We start from the raw sequence: 21,689 nt of genomic DNA on the forward strand, positions 1-21,689 counted from the left end.
GACTATATCCACACTTTTATACGCAACTAGTCAATTTGATGGAAACATCTCTGGTAGGAAAATGCGCATATGATTTTTATTTCGTGACACTGATTAATGATTTGTAAATAATGGTAGGCCATGGTCCAGGTGGAGGCCATGTTGAAAAAGTAAACCCCTTCATTTCTGTCCTGATCAGACAGATAAATGTTGGCATGCTGACAGTTTCAGGAGTACTTGAGGCCTGGTTATTTTGAGTACTCTACTGTCCTGTTTGTTATTTTGTTTTGTACATGTTCCTGCACATAGTGGATAGTTAGCCAGCGTCTGCACTGTAAATAAACGCCCTCACCCTAGAAATATGCACTGGGGAATACTTTATGTGCAGTAGAGAGGAAACATTAGACTGTAATACATGTATACTCTCAGTGACACATAAGCATTTAAACAGCTACATTTGACTGACAAACATTTAGTATTTCAATATATATATTGCAGGTATTCGATATTTTTTCAGTGGTTCTCTTTTACTATTCAATCCACAGCCATTACAGTGTTTAACATCCAATATATTAAATATTTACCAGCGAGAGTGTTGAACTGTGTAACCAATAAACTATTTAGATTCAACCATTTTTCAAATCGCAATTCTGAAGGATTTCAAAATGTGCTAGTCTTACTGATGTAGCCTAATCTAACTAAGTGTGAGAGGTTAAGGCCTGCCTATACATTACAAAATCATTTCTTTGACTGTAAACTGTCTGTGAAATTAAAGAAACGTGTGATTTTGACCCCTTTCCATAGTCAACTCTAAAGATTATTGACGATGTAGGCATACACAGCCTGAACCCAAAGGCTCCTCTTTAGTCTATAAAATGTTGTAGAAATATGGTTGTTAGATAGTTGGATGATGTGTTATTGTAGGCTAACTAACTGTTTGTAAACACCATATTAGGGAGGACGATATAACTAAAGTATCTCCACTGTTATGAAGGTACGTGCTGGATTAGGGCCTACAGTATGCTATGGGCTACTACACTGGCTCATTATTGGGGACGTCGAGAGTGGGAGGAGCAGAAAGTGCTAGTCCAATCCCTGCTCCTCTAAACCTCTCTAGCGCTCTCCCCTCCGCGGGGGAAAACAGTGAAAACCTCCCGTAGATGTTCAGGCGCAGATGTCATGTGAAAAGCCGCATGCTCGCTGAGCGGACGACTCAAACCGTCTGACCACCTCTCCACACTCCACGGCCCGCTCTCTGCTCCGCTCTGCCCAGCGCGTCAACAAGCACGAGCCTGTTCTGGTCTGGAATGCTTTTGCACAGAAACAACACTCCCCGAATGAACGTGGACGACGGCAAACATTAACATTGTTGTTGTTTTTTGCCCGAGGATTTTGCTTTTTTAAAGTATTTATGTTTGTTTCTTCATGACTGCTGCATTCGGAAGCGAGTCGCACAAACACCACCATGCGAGGTAAGGATCCGACTGCTTTTGACAGCTCATTTAAATAGCGGGCGCATCTACCCACTCACATCACTGGTATTCCCCACATCCATTCCGTACTGTAGTTCTGTTGCGTGTGCGCTGTGTGAACTTTACTAGGGAAGTTTTTTTTCTTCCAACTTGCTCATGCCTCAGTCTATTAGCCCCAGCTTGAGGATACAATTGCCATTTAGTCTCACTATTTAGTAACCTATTCGGATCTTTATACTGTGTGTGTGTGTTGTTCTCCATGAGACGTCCATGTATGGCCCATTTAAACACCTTGTATAAGTGAGTTAACGTCCCAGTGTTGGAGTTAACTCAACACTATTTAGTTTGGAGGAGCGTCAAGACTTCAGATGCTCTGGCTGAATAGAGATCATCTTCACGAAGGACATCATTTGCTATTGCCGTCAACTATTTCCGTCAACTATTGCCACTGACGATTTAAAGCGGCAATTCGCAGTTGAAACAATAACAAAGCCTTTCCCACCCCTGTTTCGGCAAAAAGCTGAGGGATGGGGCTGGAGAAATGTAAATGGTTTAGTAGAGCGCATGACACGTTGGAACACCTGCTTGGCCCTATAGCACCATGGGCTGCAGGACACACAGCCTTTACATGTTTGCTCTCTGAATAAAAAAATGCTAAGACATTTTTGTCTTTAAAGGGCAATCTGCAGTTGCAGCATCCATTTTTGGACTTAGAAATGATATGTACCCATTAATTCTTGAAGAATATAAGTTAGACATGCCTCATGAGCTTCGTTCAACTGTCGTACCCCATCAGAACCCCAAATATATAAGCTTGTTTTCTATGTATAGGCTGTGTCCTACAGACCTCCGTGGTGATATAGGGCCAAGCAAGGAGCTTCTGTGTTGGAGTGCGCTCTACTAACCCATATCCATCAGTCAAGCGCAGCACCGCTCCGTAAGCATCGAAATGCAACATTAGTGACCCCCACGTCACACACACACACACACACACACACACACACACACACACACACACACACACACACACACACACGAAAGAGTGAGAGAGAGAGAGAGAGAGAGAGAGAGGGTAATGTCCCCATGTCCTCGAGATGGAAGTTCAATCCACAGCTCTCTCTCTCTTTTTCCCTCTTTCTCCCCTTACAATCATGTGCATTGGATCCAAGGCCTTTAATACTGACTAGTAGGCCCGTTTTACCATTTACTCCTACAAATGATGTCAGACTAACGAAACATAGTGGCAATGCTGTTCTGTCCAATAATTGAAAATGAACATTTCCGTGATTTGTTGTCAAATTGCGTAGGTCTAGTGTTATTAATTTGTATGACCACTAGCCTATAGGCTACCTTGTGAATTGTAAAATAACTATCATCACTTAAACGGAAACCCGTGATGAATATAAGCCTACAGGAAATATTATGATAGTGTAAAAGTCTAAATGAAGTAACCAGTTTGTTCAATGAAAGACAGGTGATAGCCTCACTTAGAGGGAGTCTATATCTCTGTTGTTCAGGCTGCATTCTCATTCCTTCGTTGTAGGTGTATAGTCCTATGACAAATGATGCAAAAACGCCATTGTGTTGATATTAATAAAGTGTCTTTAAACTAAACTGTACTGAATTATGGGCAATTTAACGTTAAACATAGATTATCAATGGCGAGCTTAATTTGAGTGTGTCATCATTAAAGATACAACATGCCCCGTACAGAAATGACTCTTAAAATAAATAACATTAAAATAATAATTATGATTATTCTAAGCCCATTGTTGAAGTTATAGGTATAAGACAATATTTAGACTAATTAATTAATATTTTTTTTAAAGTGCAACAATATTCTGTGATATTAATTAACAGTATTTTCCTATTTTTACATTCATATTATCGAGTCCAATGCTATTGCTATTTGGCTTTGAAAATTAAGCGCCTCATTCAACATTAGAAGGATTAAAATACACCTCTGTTTGCCTCTGAGATTAGCCATTTCAGCAATTTAGCAGGCCTTCTCTTATAACCCTGGAGAAAAAAGAGAACGAAAACTTTGTGGAGGACAAATCTCTCTCTCTCTCTCTCTCGCAAATGACTTAACTCGTCTCTCCCCGCCCACCTTGCAATAACTGTAGCCTACACTCACACTTTATTGGGCTTTGCGACCACTCTCGTGCATGGGCTTCTTGGGGGGATGCCGAAATCTCCGGCTTTATAGTTGTGGTGGGTAGAAGAGGGCCCGAAGCGTCTCTCTCTGTCCTCCTGTCTTTCTCTCTCCGTCTATCCTGCTGAACGCCCCAAAGGGTTTGTCAGATAGAATTAAATCAGTGTGCGCCACGCGGCCCCTCTCCCAACCTTCGCAGCCTGTGGAGTCTGCACTGCTCACAGAGAAATGCAATCACATCCACGAGGTTATGAAAAATAGAGCCCCCCTCATATGCCTTGTTTAATGATCATTTAGCAATTGTCAAACCTCCTGTCCCGGCTGACCGACGGACGATGATGTAGCCTATACTAGAATGATGATCAAAACCAACCAAGGGAAGGAGAAAATGCTGTGGTGAAAAAGAGAAAGGTTTCTCGTCTTATACTGTTCAATTTCCGTTATTTAATGACAAGCAGTTATCCAATGACGAGAAGGAAACGTTCTGAAAATAGTTATAATCTGATGCACCCGAAACGCATACGAAAAGAACGCGCTCAGGGTCAAATGTTTTTTAAGTGCTTTTGATTAATTGTTGCTATTTTAATTTGTCTGATTCCATTCCATTACTTCGTCTTTAGGATTTAATGGTTGGGGTCCAAGCATTTTGTTTCCCAAGTTCAACCTCCCCATACATTTTCATTGCCAATTAAATAATTGAAAGCCATTTTGTTGAGAGGGCTATAGCCTATCGTTAATAGTTGGTTTATTCAAGTTCTGTATCATTCTAATCATGAACACCCTACTTTTTTATTTCGAAAATTGTCCTTTCGACTTGAATAATTTTTCATTTTGAGGTTCTTTTTGCATCTTTTCCTAGGGTTTGAAACCTAAAAAAATCATATTTGCAGATGGGTTCATTTTTTTCGGTTTGATTATGTTTGGCCAGGGGGCTTCTGGAACCACGTGTACCTTTACACCTACACTTACTGTACACTCCCACCCTCATCCACAGTGACCCACAAGATACACCTTCAGTATAATACTATGATGCCACCACACATGCGCACATCACATGCAAACACACATGATCACACAGATATGCATACATGCATAAGCCTAATACAGGTGACCAAACGCACAATGTAATAATATGTATATGTTTGTATGTGTGTACATGCACAAATGCATTCCAACAGACACACACAGACACACAATGACACACTACTGCAATGCAATGCCATTTTCACACAGGCTAACCCTCCCATAGACGGTATAGGTCACTGAGTTCCGTCCAGAGCAGGAGGGGGATGGGTCAGGGGTTGGGTGTGGTCTATGTGATCCTCTCTGAGTGAAAGGTGTCAATCACAATCTCCCACACTTCCTCTCTATTGGAAAATACAGAATTCCAGAGAGAGAGAGAGAAAGAGGGGTGACGAAGGGGGTGTGGTGGGTAGATGTGAGACGGCAACACACTCCATAATCTACAGACGGCACCACAGAAGGCCCCACACGCCACACGCCATCATCTCTCTGTCTTTGTCTCTCTCTCTACATCTTCCTCCTCTCTCTCTCGCGCTCTCTCACTCTCTCTGTCTCTCTGTCTACATCTTCCTCTTCTCTCTCTCTCTCTCTCTCTCTCTCTCTCTCTCTCTCTCTCTCTCTCTCTCTCTCTCTCTCTCACTATCTCACTCTCTCTTTCGTACACACACACACACACACACACACACACACACACACACACACACACACACACACACACAAATACACACAAACACATACACCCACTCTGTTCTCAACTCTGGCCTGTAAAACACAAATAGCCACAATGCCATGCATGAGGTCCCAATGCCAATAGAATTTGACGCATCCTGCATCTGCATTGATCAGCCAATCCCGGCGTTATCAGGGGATCGATGCTTCCTGAAGGTCTACGGAAGCAATCCACAGCATAATCTATACTGTGGTGCGCAGTTTAATTTACATAATCTACTCCACATCATTTATATCACATTACACGATCTATCTCATCTCCTCATCAACATTACCCACAGCTTGAACAGCATTCTCTATATTGTCATAATTAGGAACATAAAACTTTATTTCACTGGGTAACATTCATTGTGGGGAAGGAGCAAGCAACACCTTAGTTGGTAGGAGGAAACAGTATAGAGGAAAATAGACTCATCGTTTGTATATGTACAGTGTGTATGTATGTGTATATATGTGTGTGTGTATGTATGTGTGTGTGTGTGTGTTACTGACTAATGGCCCAGTGTTATGTAACTGGGGGAAAGATTACTCAAAGCCTGGGCCAGGAGAGCTAATCCTCCACACTGAGGCGTTGCACCATTACTCACACACACACACACATACACACACGCGCACACACACACGCACATACTCACACACACACACACACTGTGTCACACACACACACACACAATTCATCCACGTATGACTACAGTATGTATAGCCTCTCTCTCTGTAACTGTGTTCCTCTATCCCCTCTGTCTCTTGGTCAGTGGTGGAAAAGTATTCAACTGTCATACTTGAGGAAAAGTAAAGAAAAGATACCTTAATAGAAAATTACTCAAGTAAAAGTGAAAGTAACCCAGTAAAATACTACTTGAGTAAAATTCTCAGTTTCTGGTTTTAAATATACTTAAGTACAGTGGTGGAAAAAGTACTCAACCGTCATACTTGAGTAAAATTAAAAAGTAACAGCTATTCATCAAATTCCTGATATTAAGCAAAGCAGACGGCCCGATTTTTATTTTTTATGGACAGTCAGGGGCACACTCCAACACTCAGACATATTTTACAAACACAGTATTTGTGTTTAGTGTGTCTGCCAGATCAGAGGCAGTAGGAATGACAACTTGTTATATTGATGGTGCGTGAATTGGACCATTTTGCTGTCCTGTCTGAGCAATCAAAATGTAACACGTGCTTTTGGGTGTCAGGGAAAATGTATGGGAGTAAAAAGTGCATATTTTCTTTTGGAATGTAGTGGAGCCAAAGCTGTCAAAAATAGAAATAGTAAAGTATAGATGGTCCCAAAAAACGACTTAAGTAGTACTTGAAAGACATTTGACTTAGTTACTTTACACTACTGCTCTTGCTCTAACCCTGTGTCCCTGTCTCTCCTCACTCGACCTGTCTGCTCTTCCATCACTTGTGCTCTCAACTCAAATTTAAGAGAGCTAATGTGTGTGTGAGGGTTTGTGTGTGTGTGTCTGCCTGCTGTTGCATGTTTGACTTATCAGTGTGTTTGAGATAATGTGGTTAACAGCAGCCTGTAGACCGTGCTTCTCTATCAGTGTGTTTGAGATAATGTGGTTAACAGCAGCCTGTAGACCGTGCTTCTCTATCAGTGTGTGGTCCCAGTGGTTCTGAGCGTGAGGGTGGCATCCAAGCGTGCTTACTTAGCGACTGCTGTTGATTTTATTCCTCGGTGTCTGAGGGATTGTATGCGATACCCCGCTGAGAGGGATGGAATATGTTCAGTCAGTGGGGTGTGTGTGTGAGAAAGAGAGAGAGAGTGTGTGTGTGTGACTAGCAGTACATTGCATCTAGTTTATATTGGCTGTGAGGGATCTCTTGCTATCGCCCCAGTGCTGCCTGACCCTGAGTTAAAGAAGTAGCCTTTCTCTCTTTAGAATGTCCTTGTTAAACACACTGGAAGTATCTCTCAATTATGCAGTGTATCCATACGCTGGCTGGTGGTGGTAGCAGAGGCACCCTGCTAGTATGGTGGAGTGTGATGTGGTGCACTATGGGAATGAACTTTGATCTCATCAGCTCACTTTTGTTCAGTAGTAACTAGACGTGTCTATTGTGGGTGGTAGTCATCATGACGTGAGTCACGTGGATACAAGAACAGGTAAGGAAGAAAGAGGGACGGGAGAGGGAAAGAGGGACGGGAGAGGGAAAGAGGGACGGGAGAGGGAAAGAGGGACGGGAGAGGGAAAGGAAAAAGATAAAGACAGTCAGATCGTGTGATCGTACAATCAGATCATGTGAGCGGTTAATTCAGCTTTCTGGATGTGTCCAATTCACCATCTGTGTGCGTGCGTGCGTCTATGCGGTGTCTTACTTAACAATTCAACAATGACAGCTAATAAACAGTTAATACAATTACTTGGACACAGTGTGAAGTCAGGCAGAACCCTTAGCTGTACTTTCTAGAGGCATTACAGTAGCCTCCACCATTCTCACATTTAAAAAAAATTATTAACGGAAAATAAAACACGAATATATCTTGATTAGATAAGTATTCAACCCCCTGAGTCAATACATGTTTTGAATCACCTCTGGCAGTGATTACAGCTGGGATTATTTCTGGGTAGGTCTCCAAGAGCTTTGCACACCTGGATTGTACAATATATGCCCATTATTCTTTAGGTCTATCAAGATGGTTGTTGATCATTGCTAGACAGTCATTTTCATGTCTTGCCATAGATTCTCAAGACGATTTAAGTCAAAACTGTAACTAGGCCACTCAGTAACATTCAATGTCATCTTGGTAAGCAACCACTGTATAATTGGCCTGGTGTTTTAGGTAATTGTCCTGCTGAAAGGTGAATTTGTCTCCCAGTGTCTGTTGGAAAACAGACTGAACAAGGTTTTCCTATAGGATTTTGCCTGTGCTTAGCTCTACATTTCTTTTTATCCTAAAAAACTCCCTAGTCGTTGCCGATGACAAGCATACCCATAACATGTTGCTGCCACCACCATGCTTGAAAATATGAAGAGGGGTACTCAGTGATGTGTTTGCCCCAAACATAAGCCTTTCTATTCAGTATTTTACAGATAATTGTATTTGTGGGGTACAGAGACGCAGTAGTCATTTAAAAATCATGTTAAACACTAGTATTGCACACAGAGTGCGTCCATGCAATTTATTATGTGACTTGTTAAGCACATTTTTACTCCTGAACTTATTCAGGCTTGACATAACAACAGGGTTGAATACTTATTGACTCAATACATTTCAGCTTTCTATTTGTAATTCATTTGTAAACATTTATAAAAACATAATTCCAATTTGACATTATAGTGTATTGTGACACAAAGTTGCAATTGAATCCATTTTAAATTCAGGCTGTAACACAACAAAATGTGGAAAAAGTCAAGGGGTGTGAACTTTCTGAAGGCGCTGTAGTGTTGCGTTATGTCCCTGTTACATTCCAGACTTTACTATGTCCTGGGAGGAAACTAGGTGTAATTTCTGTGCACTTAATAGCGTCCTATAGAAGGTGACCATGGCTACCATGGATGCAACTCCTTTTTAGTTACCTAAAGCTCTTTTCTGAAGACTATTTTATATTATGCATTTAGCATGTGTATTCTACAACTCAATTAGCTGCTATAAAAAGGTATTGCCCACCATCGTATTCCATAGAAGGAAGTTTGTGGTAGCATACTTATAGCACTTACTGTGTCAACTATATGGATGAGCTTCTAATAGGGGTTAGCGTTTTGTGAGTGGCAAAGATTAGCCTGTGTTAGCGTCAGTAGCTAATCTCATTGAGGAAATTCTCCAGGGCATCATCAGTTCTATTTCTCTCTTGTGAGCTGCACTTCATCTTGAACCTCAGTAGCAGATCTGCTGGTACTGACCTGCTGGTAGCTCCCACAACTATAAACCCTGCCCATCTGGTACCACAGACAGGCCAAAGCAAACGCTCAAAGTATTTGAAAGATTTCAAATAGTATTTTAACCCAGGTCTTCTCTAACCTCAGTGCTCTGAATAGTGTCCTTATATATAAAAAAAAGTAATATTTCATTATAGCCTCTTTGTTTTAAGCAGTGCCTTCATATTAATTTTCATAAAATACTGATATTGTGTGTCTGTGAGAGAGAGAGGGAAAGAGAGAGTGCAGGTGAAGCGAACACTTTGATTGTCTTTGTGATCAATTTGGCTCTTTGCGAAAGATGCCCCTGGGGCCACTTTGGGGAAAACCTTGTTAGACTGAGTTAAATTGTGGCCTGAGGCGAGCTATTAGCGTCCATCCCTGAGAGAGACACACACACACACACACACACACACACACACACACACACACACACACACACACACACACACACACACACACACACACACACACATTCTCTCTCTCTCACACTCTCTCTCTCTGTGTCACACACACACACGGCAAGTGTTGTAGTTTGGTTCCCCTTGTAGTTTGTTCCACATATTTGTGTATGCCCACTAATTTGTCTGTGGATTACGGTAACACTTATTTTAGTATAATTGATATGTTTAGCCTCCATTCCTTTGTGTCCATGTGATTCGCTAGTGTCCTCCAACCAAGATGTGGTAGAATCTGCAGGTTTTTAATGCTATAGCTCTCTTGTTTTCGCTCTCTTTCTCCCTATTAGTCCTACCCTCCCCCTCTCTCACACACAAACACACACACACAATGTCATCTACAATTAGGATTAAGACCATAGGAAGAACAGTGTGAGGTTAAGGGAGGGTTAAGGAGCAGGCAGTGACAACAAAATCATTTTTTCTCAAACCAGAATAGGTGGGATGCTACGATGACAGTGTGTGTGTCCATGCCTCCATGTGCTCCAGGCGTTTACTTATTTTTGTACACTCCAGCAAATACATGATTTGGATCATTCTTATCATTATCTCTGTACACAGTGTGTAGGCTACCCCTGCTCTCAGAGTAGAGGGGGAGAGACCAGGTGCTGTGGTCACACACATCATCCTTGGACTTGTTCCTTCCAGTCCGATGCACCCCCCCCCCCCCTCTCTCTCTCAGGCCTGAAAGAAAGGTCAGAGGTCAAGCCCGGAGAGGCCTTACAAGTCACAGAGGATGGTGTTGGGAAGGAGATGGCACAGTGTACTTGAGAGGTAGACCTGAGGGGGCAGGGGGTGGGAGGGATGGGTTGGGGGCGATGGGATTGGGTCTACCCTGTGGAGTATTTCCCACGCCTCCTTTGCATGCCTCCCCATCTCAGGGCCACTCACTAGGAACCCCACAATGTGTTGTGTGGGCTTCATTTCTAGTGGGCAGGGGGGTGGAGGCATGCAAGGGAGACGTGGGAAATACTCCACAGGATGGAGAAAAATACTGTATACTCATGCACACAGTTGTAGTTAAAACATAGGATGTATCAACGCTACATGAGCACTATAGAAACACTGTCATGTGCGTACGTATGAGTGCATTTGTACGTGTGTATACATATGTACAGTTCTGTGCGCGTGCATGTGTGTCTGTGTGTGTGAATCGATGCGTTGAATGTCAGCCAGTGGCCCCCTTCTGTTCCCTCTCTGGGGTGTACAATAGGAGCACAGAGCTGGATTCCATGAGCCCAGCGCAGCTGATCCCAGACCTGCCCCATGAGCAATTACCCACAGAGCATTGCAGCCTTGCGGCAAACTGGACGAGCCTGTGCCCTCTTACACATAAGGGAGGGGAGGAGGGCAAGGGGGGAGTAACTAACATCCTTGATGCATCATGGCTACTGTCAACTGGACAAAGACATGTTTGCCCCACAACACAGGCAGGCATCAGGGGAGGGAAGGGGGAGGGGGTATAGTTCCCTGCTTGCCTGCCCTGTGTTATTCTTCACTCCAGCAGAGTGTACGGAGACCATGGAGACAGTGCCAACCATACAGACAGGTCTGAGTAATTACCTACAATACCCGGCTGCTGCCATGATGCCAGAGCCGTCCAAGTGGGTCAATGTAGCCGTTGCTGACCCTAGTGAAAACACAGGTGCGAGGGTCTGGGAGTGTGTGTGTGAGCAGCAACGCAAGTAGCTACATAACCCCTATTGTTGCTACTCCACGGTCCCATCCCATGTAACAGCATGCTGAACATAGTACAGCCCCGGGTGTGTTTTTTTTGTAGCTAGTCCCCTCTAGTTAATAGATGAAACATGCATGTCCAATCTGCCCCTCCTGTTCACGCTGACACAAATAGCCGCTACGGCTGTTGAAATACAGCAACACCTAGTGGTAGAAAGATCACCCCACAGTTTATTGCTGTTCTAATAAGGGCTGGTATTGCGCTTGGTATTGATGTTTTTTTAAGGGGGGGGGGGGGGGGGGGGGGGTGGATCAGCTATGAAATTAGCAGATAGAATTGGAGTCTATCAAATACCATTACTGCATAATTTCTAATTATTATGCCCCTACTCCCCTCTTTCCTAGTTGAAGGACTTGGTGGAAAACATTACAGTTCAATATATAATGTTTATTTCCTAATCATACTGGATTCCAAGTTAATCAGCCAATCAACCAATCAAATCAACCAATCACTCTAATCTTAATTCCAACACTCAGATTTCCACAGACTAACCCATCTTTCCGAGTCAACTACCATTGTACTATTTCCTTTTTGCAAACATCCTTCTATTTTACTGTGGTGTCTTACGAGGGTCTAAACCTCTCTCTTTGTACCATTTCTATCGAGATTGCCCCCAAAATAAATTGTTTACCTAAGAGTATAATCATATTTCCAATTGTTTGATCGTGGTTCTTCAGATCTCCTAACAGTACTGTTTGTAGGTCCATCTGAACACAGAAATTATGACTTAACAACCAGTCTTGGACCTGATTCCAAAAGTGAGCCACCGAAGGACAGAACCAAAAGATATGATTTATTGATTGTTTCCTCGAGTCTGAACAGGGCTGACTGTTCATTGCCATATATATATTGAGCATGCTCTTTGTGGCGAGAATGACTTACTTAGGCCCATCGCTCCTTTGGGAACATAGGGCATCGACACAGTGGTGTTAAGTAGTACTTTAAAGTATTTTTACTTGGAATCTTTTTTTGTACTTTACTTTACTATTTATATTTTTGACAACTTTTACTTTTACTCCACTACATTCCTAAAGAATATAATGTACTTTTTACTCCATACATTTTCCTTGACACCCAAAAGTACTCGTTACATTTTAAATGCTTTGCAGGACAGAAATGGTCCAATTCATGCACTTATCAAGAGAACATCCCTGGTCATCCCTACTACCTCTGATCTGGCGGACTCACTAAACACAAACGCTTCGTTTGTAAATGATGTCTTGGTGTTGGAATATGCCCGTCTATCCGTAAATAAAAGAAACAAGAAGAAAATCGTGCCGTCTGTTTTGCTTAATAAAAGGAATTTAAAATGATTTATTTTGATACTTAAGTATATCGATTACATTTACTTTTGACACTTAAGTAAATTTAAAACCAAATAATCAAGAAACATTTTAATGAGTGACTTTCACTTTTACTTGAGTCATTTTCTATTAAGGTATATTTACTTGTACTCAAGTATGACAATTGGGTACATTTTCCACCACTGCATTGACGACTCCTCTCCATCACTGTTCTAGGCAGTGTTCTCAGGCTCGTTCCACCCCATACTGGTTCTCCTTGTATCTGCCTCAAGCTCCTGCCTCCAAGTGTTTCTCGGGAGCCCTCTTTTTTTCCCCTTGTGAGTTCCACGATAGAGTTTGCCTGGTGATGTTGGAGGGGGGGGCTTTCAAAGGGTGTGGCCGAATCATCATCATCATCATCATCATCATCATCATCCCCATCTTCTCCTCTGGATCTCCTCTTCCACCGATACCTGGTTGGTGGGCTCCCACAGGTCAATGTTACTGACTCTGTCCATCCATTTGTTGTTAAGGATGCGTCGCAGGCACTTGTTTATGAAGGTTGTTGTTATTGTGACTTTAGTTGTCCTCCATGTTTCCAAGCCATACAGCAGCACTGACTTAACATTGCTGTTGAAAAGACAGATTTGTGTGTTTATATTCTTGGAGCTCCAGATGTTTCTTAGGGAAACTAAGGTTATTCTTGCTTTTTGTTGTCTGGCCTTTACATCCTCCTCAGTTAGGGATACCTGGTCAGTTGCACAACTGAATGCATTCAACCGAAATGTGTCTTCTGCATTTAATCCAACCCCTCTGAATCAGAGATGTGCATGGGGCTGCCTTAATCGACGTCATCGGCACCCGGGGAGCAGTGGTTGTTGGAGGTTAACTGCCTTGCTCGAGGGCAGAACAGCAGATTTTTCCACCTTGCCATTTCAGGGATTCAAAACAGCAACCTTTGTCTTGCTGGCCCAACGCTCATAAATGCTATGCTACCTGCCATGCCTTGTTTGATGATAATGCTGCCCAGGTAGGTGAAGGGGATCACATCCTCCAGTGGTTCTTTGAGGGTGATTGGACATTTGGATTTGTTGTTTTATTTAACCTTTATTTAACTAGACAGGTCAGTTAAGAAAAAATTCGTATTTACAATGAAGACCTAACAAAAGGCAAAAGGCCTCCTGCAGGGATGGGGGCCTGGGATTAAAATAAATTAATACAATATAAATATAGGACCAAACACACATCACAACAAGAGAGACAACACTATACACATAAAGAGACCTAAGACTACAACATAGCAAGGCAGCAACGCATGACAACACAGCATGGTAGCAACACAACATAACAACAACATCGTAGCAACACAACATGGTAGCGGCACAGAATATGGTACAAACATTATTGGGCACAGACAACAGCACAAAGGGCAAGAAGGTAGAGACAGCAATACATCACACAAAGCAGCCACAACTGTCTAAGAGTGTCCATGATTGAGTCTTTGAATGAAGAGATTGAGATAAAACTATCCAGTTTGAGTGTTTGTTGCAGCTCGTTCCAGTCGCTAGCTGCAGCAAACAGAAAAGAGGAGTGACTTAGGGATGTGTGCTTTGGGGACATTTAACAGAATGTGACTGGCAGAACGGGTGTTGTATGTGGAGGATGAGGGCTGCAGTAGATATCTCAGATAGGGGGGAGTGAGGCCTAAGAGGGTTTTATAAATAAGCATCAACCAGTGGGTCTTGCGACGGGTATACAGAGATGACCAGTTTACAGAGGAGTATAGAGTGCAGTGATGTGTCCTATAAGGAGCATTGGTGGAAAATCTGATGGCCGAATGGTAAAGAACATCTAGCCGCTCTAGAGCACCCTTACCTGCCGATCATTGAATTGTGTCTCCATAATCTAGCATGGGTAGGATGGTCATCTGAATCAGGGTTAGTTTGGCAGCTGGGGTGAAAGAGGCGCGATTACGATAGAGGAAACCAAACCACATGACCTTTGTTTTGGAGGTGTTCAGAACAAGGTTAAGGGTAGAGAAAGCTTGTTGGACACTAAGAAAGCTTTGTTGTAGAGCATTTAACACAAAATCCGGGGAGGGGCCATATATATAGATGAGAGAGCTTCCTACTGCCTGAGCTATGTTGTTGATGTAAATTGAGAAGAGCGTGGGGCCTAGGATCGAGCCTTGGGGTACTCCCTTGGTGACAGGCAGTGGCTGAGACAGCAGATTTTCTGACATTATAAACTGCACTCATTGAGAGAGGTAGTTAGCAAACGAGGCCAAAGACCCCTCAGAGACACCAATACTCCTTAGCTGGCCCAGAAGAATGGAATGGTCTACCGTATCAAAAGCTTTGGCCAGGTCAATAAAAATAGCAGCACAATATTGCTTAGAATCAAGGGCAATAGTGACATCATTGAGGACCGTTAAGGTTGCAGTAACACATCCATAACCTGAGCGGAAACCAGATTGCATACCCAAGAGAATACTATAGACATCAAGAAAGCCAGTCAGTTGATTATTGACAAGTTTTTCCAACACTTTTGATAAAAAGGGCAAAATAGAAATAGGCCTATAACAGTTAGGATCAGCTTGATCTCCCCCTTTAAATAAAGGACGAACCGTGGCTGCCTTCCAAGCAATGGGAACCTCCCCAAAAAGAAGAGACAGGCGTGGCGATGATAGGGGCAACAACCTTAAAGAAGAAAGGGTCTAAACCATCTGACCCAGATGAATTTTTGGGGTCAAGTTTAAGGAGATCCTTTAGCACCTCGGACTCAGTGACTGCCTGCAGGGAGAAACTTTGTAGCGGGGCAGGGGGAAAATGGAGAGAAGCATCGGGGATAGTCTCATTAGAAGGGGTGGGAGATGAGGAAATGTTGGATGGGCAAGGAGGCATGGCTGAGTCAAATAGGAATCCTGACTTAATGAAGTGGTGATTAAAGAGCTCAGCCATGTGCTTCTTGTCAGTAACAACCACATCAACATTAAGGGACAGGGGTAGCTGTGAGGAGGGTTTATTCTCCAGGTTTTTAACCGTTTCCCAGAACGTCTTGGGGTTAGACCCACAGAGAGATAACTGCTCCTTAAAGTAACTACCTTTGGCCTTCCGGATAGCCTGAGTGCACTTATTTCTCATTTGCCTAAACGATAGCCAGTCAGCCTGAGTGTGCTTGTGCCGAGCCTTTCGCCAAATGCAATTCTTGGAGGTGGAGTAACTGCAAGATCACGGTCGAACCAGGGGCTGAACAGTTGTTGAGCCTTATTATCTTGGTTTTGTTTCTGTGGATATGGAGTCCTAGTTGGGAGGATGTGGTGTCCAGGTCTGGTATTTTATCTTGAATTTGCTATTGACTGTGTGACAGGAGTGCTAGATCGTCTGCAAAGTTGAGGTCGTCAAACTGTGTCCATAGAAACCACTGTATGCCGTTTCGCCTGTTCCCTGTCGTCTTTCTCATGATCCAGTCGATGGCTACCAGGAAAAGGAATGGTGACCGGTGACATCCCTCTGCATGGTGTGCCATCATAAGTGATGCAGATTTATATAATAGCTTCAATTGAAAAGAACGGATTGATGCTTCAGTTGTTGTTTTGTATATCAGTTCATAAACCCGATGCCATGGTTTTGGCACATAAAAAACCTGTTCCCAACAATCTTGCATTTGAAGCGGCATAGTTATCAAACCTCTCAACTTTAAGTGAAACTGATACATTTGACAATTTATCATTTTAGGCCATGCATTGTTTTTCATTGGAGGCAGACAAATTATTTAATTCCTTTCTCTTTTGAGTAATTGCCTCTTCCATTTTTGTGGCAGAGCTTCAATGAGTTGGTTATAATTTGCGATTGAATTATACATCTCCAAGCACCTTTGTTAATAGCTTGTGTGACAATTTTACCATCCTTATTTACAATGTCATTCAGAAAGATTATATTTTATGCATTTCTCCCAAGAAATTTGATCTTTCCTCTATTAGTACATTGGAGTTTTAGGCATATTATTTGCTGTGATATTTGTTCTGCCTCTTCTGGAGGATAAAATTGGAATTGTAACCAACTCTGTATTGCTTCATTTAAAAAGGATCATACTTTAAGCAGGGATCCGTTATCAATCCACCGGAAATGGTTTGGTTTTAATCTGTATAACGGCAAAAAGACCACTTTGAACCTTGGATGTGCCTCTCTTAGTAGTCTGCTGCAAAACCAGTTTGGATTTAAATATCATCTCGAGAGAGGTTTAATGCCTTAATATTTCCTCGTTTTAACCCTCCTAACTCATGTTCATAATATAACGGTGGCCATTTAATGGTTTGCCATTCCAAATCAAAAAGAAATCAAAAAATGTCTTGCATGGCTTGAAAAAGGACTCTCCTGGAGTCAGTAGAGCCATGAATAAATATGGAACCTGCGATATCAATAGAACATTAATCTGGGTAATTTTCCCGTAGATGGACAGGTATTTCCCCCTCCACAGTTTCGACATCCTATCTATTTTGAAGTTTTCTGGGATATGTACATCAAGCACATCAACTTCAATTTCCGCCCATTTAATCAGGAGACCACATGGCAATTTCAGGTTTTGATGTTGTCTTGCTTTGTGCTCATATCCTCTGTGTGTGTGTGTGTGTTCTTTATAAATTGAGTTATGGTAAGCCAGTGCTCATGTACGGATGCTCCCATCTCCTCTAACGAAGCTAATTAAGGCTCTATTTAGAGAGTTGGGAACCCAGGAGACTGAGTGGAGTTCCTCACTTCATTAAAAATCAATTAACACACTCCACGTGCCAGTTCACTAAACATCACTCACTGCACCAACCAGACTACCCTACAAAACTGTCTCCCTTACTTTACTGTAACCCACCTGTCTGTTTGTTGGTGTCTGTGTCTCCCTCTTGCTCTCTCTCTCTCTCTCTCTCCCTTTGAGGAGATTGTGGGGCTGAGCTCCTCTTAGCCATGGAATCGCCAGCGCTGCACTCTTACATAACCTTTAGATAACAAACAGCCAGCCAGTCAGAGGGTCAAAGGGCAGCCACGCCCACACAGCCAGCCAGTCAGAGGGCCTAGGAATCATTCATGCAGCTATTTATCTGCTATCTATATGCTATCTATCTGTTCTAAACTCATGTAGAATAGGATCCCTAAGCAGGTGTTCTATATATACAGTAGTAACTGCACTCAATGTACCTGTCTGCATTACTAGTACGTAAATACAGTTTTAGAGACACTTGATTTGACTTGCGACCATAGTGTTGGTGCACCAAGTGAGAGGAGGCAGTAAGAAGGGTAGGATGGTGATAGTAAGCAAGAAATACTCTAGAGTTTGGTGACATCACTTCCTGTAGGCGTGTGTGTGACAGCTCAGCAAATCATTGCTCTGACAGCCAGACGACAGAAGCGAGTGGGTGGTCGTCTTAGCAACAGCCAAGCTGTCACGACTGGCTCCTTATTCCACCTGACAGGCCCGGTGGCTATACACACACACACACACACACACACATACACTCTCAAACACACACATAAGAATACAGACGCCTACACACAAATTCACATACACAAAATCACCCAAAAGCTTACACACTCATACACACTCACCCACATGAACACAGAAACACTGACAGCCGGATTATAATCTTCGTCGGTTCACACACCCCTCAAAACGTTATTATAAACTGTAGACTGGTCAGTTGATAAATGCGTTTTTAAGATGTCCATACTTGGTTCAATTAGGAGTTGTTCCTAAAGGAGCTACAAAGAGACATTCTGGGGAATATAGCAGAACGTGGTTGTAAATGAGAGCGGCTGAACACACACACAAACACAAAGAGTGTTGTTCTCTGTTTATTACGGCCATTTCCTGAGGCACAACTGACCTGTTTTTCACACTATAAATAGACATCTTCACTGCATCACACTGTGTGTTCCTTCCCAGTCCGGCCCAGTCCAGCCCGCTGCGCTGACCCAGTTTGTCACTGGCCAGGAACTGGTGGAAATGGGTCACCTCTAGAACAAACCCAGAGAGTCCTTCCTTCATGACACTCAGTCCCAGTCCACACACACACACATACACACACCCCCTGAACACACAGTTAATGGCTCGCGTTCACAATGGGTATGTAGGGCTTGTAAATCGATAAGGGAAAGGAATAAGTGGAAGATTATGTAAATGGGGGTAAGCACAAACTGTCCTGTCTGCTGAGGGTTTTCAGCTCTCAAGAGGGCCTTGTCTTACCCCTCATCAGTTTTAACCCCTACTGTACCTCCTCTGTGGCTGACCACACCAGAGGGCCTTGTCTTACCCCTCATCAGTTTTAACCACTACTGTACCTCCTCTGTGGCTGACCACACCAGAGGGCCTTGTCTTACCCCTCATCAGTTTTAACCCCTACTCTACCTCCTCTGTGGCTGACCACACCAGAAAGAATGTTACAAAGACTGTTACAGTATATGGAGTCTCCATAACCCATACATGAATTCGGACATTGTTATCTTCAATCTTTCAGTTTCTGTCTATCTTGCTGATTCTGTCTGGAACATAATAGTGTCCTGGGTCGTGTGGGGTCAGGATCTTGTGTCACCACATGGTCTTAGACTCCGGGGTCACAGGGGTCAGGGTCTAACTAACCTTGTGTCACCACATGGTCTTAGACTCCGTGGTTACAGGGGTCAGGGTCATTAAACCCGCAGTCGGAGCCTCTCTTACTCAGGCTTTGTGGGGGGAGTGGGACATCCCTCCCTGGGTAAAGAGGTACAAGACAGCTCCAGCTTAGGCAGCAGACAACTCTTGAGTAGTCATTATCTCCCTGAGCTAATCCCATTATGACACTATACACACACAGATGACATACAAACCACATACACACACTCCATAAACACTGCTAATGCAGTGACGTAAACCAATCAGACACCCACACAACACGAATATGCACACAATCATTACCACACGCACATTAAAACACCTGTTATCCTGTTGTAGCTGCAACACAGATCGGTGTGTGTAGGCTACATGTGTTTATGCATGTGTCTCCGTGGAAAATGAAAACGGATGCCATAGGTAAGACATACTTTTGGACTTTGCCTTTGACCACAAATTACTACATTCATAGGCTAAAACGTTAGATGTCATTTCTCTGTGTACTTTGTACAGTGTACAGTTTTTATGCTATTGCTCTACCACAGATCGTAATGAATAATTGGTTGTGTTCATTAGGGCACACGTAAAAATAATGTTTGCAACGTAAAATGAAAACTTGTATTTCTTATTGGACAAATCCAGGTAGTCCCTTCCTGTTTCTGTCAATTTTTCTTCTGTTTGGTTCCAAATGAACACAACCCAGTTGGGGTCCCTTGTTTTTAGTAGTTTTGTGCTATTCTCAGGGTCATCAAAGTGCTATGTGTTTTTATCTGTTTCAGACTAAATCTGAAGGCTATTCATTCTCGTAGATTTGTGGAATATTACTGTTTAAGAAACTGAAAATAGGGCTATATTCAATCCGTCTCACAGACGTTCTGCGTTACAGCGTAATTGAAATTTAAAGGCAATGTTCCCGTGTTAACAGAGACTGCGTTCATGGTAAATGCTGCATATGTCGCCTCAATTGGAAATGACCGCTAAATTTCTAACATGCAATCTGTAACGCTTCAGCGATACAGATTGAATAGAGTCCTAAATCCTTGTTCATAATTCCCATAAACACTCCATTACGTTGTGCCGGATGTCAATGGAAGACGGACACCGCATACTTTGAAAATGTTCAATCTTTGCGTCGTCTTTAGTCCAGCCAGAGTCCGTAGAAGAACAGGAAGTTACCAAAACAGGGAAGATGAAAATATGTCGTTTTTGGTGATGGCTTTATGGTATAGCTAGCAACTTGTAAACAATTAACCATTACTATAAGTGAGTAGTGATGTTAAATAATAAACATGTTTAAAAAAGTATTTAACATGTTTAAAAAAGTATAATCTTTGTAAATTATATCATAACTCCACCAGTCCTATTTATGTCACACAGATTTACAATACATTTTTACGGCATTACCGTAAAAATGGAAGAGGCAAGTGGAAGTAAAGTTTTTAAAAAGTATTAAAAAAAAGTAAGGAACTTGTCTTTAGGCTCTGCATTATAGACCAACATTTGTTAAAGAAAATTGTGATAAATAAAAAATATACCAGTTTCATTTAAGGACCAAAAAAATGACAGCTGTGCCATATAGATTGCAAAACAGTTGGGAAGAGATTTTCGATGTACCGATTCCGTGGCACATGCTTTATGAACTGATACATAAAACGACACCCGGTTCAAAACATATATTTTTCTATTTAAATGATCATACAAAATTCTTGCAACCAATATAATTTTATATATATGGGGAATACAACCATCCCAGCTCTGCAACATTTGCTGTGAAGAAACAATCATTAGATAATTTGTTTTGGTACTGTCCATTTGTAGCTTGTTTTTGGTCGCAGGTTCAGGAATGACTGAAGGACTGGAACAATCGATCAATAATTGAATAATACTTTTGGCAAAAAAAAAATATTTCATTTACAATCTGTAAAATCGATGAGAATAGAAAGGTTCAGAACTTTTGTGAAACATCACAGCACAGTTGAAAAATATATGGCAAATAGAAAAACTGGATGGTCTTGAGAGATAGATGGGAGGGGTTGAGGGAAGCTCAAGGATTGGATTAAAAACAAAAGATAACTACTGTAAAATGCATTGTGTCCATAAAATGTATATATAAGCTGGAAGTAGAAGCCTAGGTGTTGTTGTCCATTAGTTTACTCCAATTAGGGGAGGGGTAGTAGGGTTAGGGGAAAATATTAATACAAATAATAATTTAACAAATATATATATATATGGGTACAGTACCAGTCAAAAGTTGGGAAACACCTACTCATTCAAGGGTTTTTCTTTATTTGACTAATTAATATATTGTCGAAGAATAGTGAAGATATCAAGACTATGAAATAACACATT

General features: G+C 42.2%; 1 protein-coding gene across 1 annotated transcript in view; it reads left to right on the forward strand.

The window, feature by feature from the left end:
- Positions 1-1,130: 1,130 nt before the first annotated feature.
- The window catches only part of LOC139545673 (nuclear receptor ROR-beta-like), a 32,419-nt gene continuing 11,860 nt past the window's right edge, over positions 1,131-21,689 (forward strand). The window contains exon 1 of the mRNA XM_071353676.1: positions 1,131-1,451. Coding sequence (XP_071209777.1) covers positions 1,445-1,451 — 7 coding nt within the window. The 5' untranslated portion in view covers positions 1,131-1,444. The remainder of the gene's footprint in view (positions 1,452-21,689) is intronic.

The sequence above is a fragment of the Salvelinus alpinus genome, chromosome 19, assembly GCF_045679555.1.
Source record: "Salvelinus alpinus chromosome 19, SLU_Salpinus.1, whole genome shotgun sequence".
In the NCBI taxonomy this organism is placed as follows: Eukaryota; Metazoa; Chordata; class Actinopteri; order Salmoniformes; family Salmonidae; genus Salvelinus; species Salvelinus alpinus.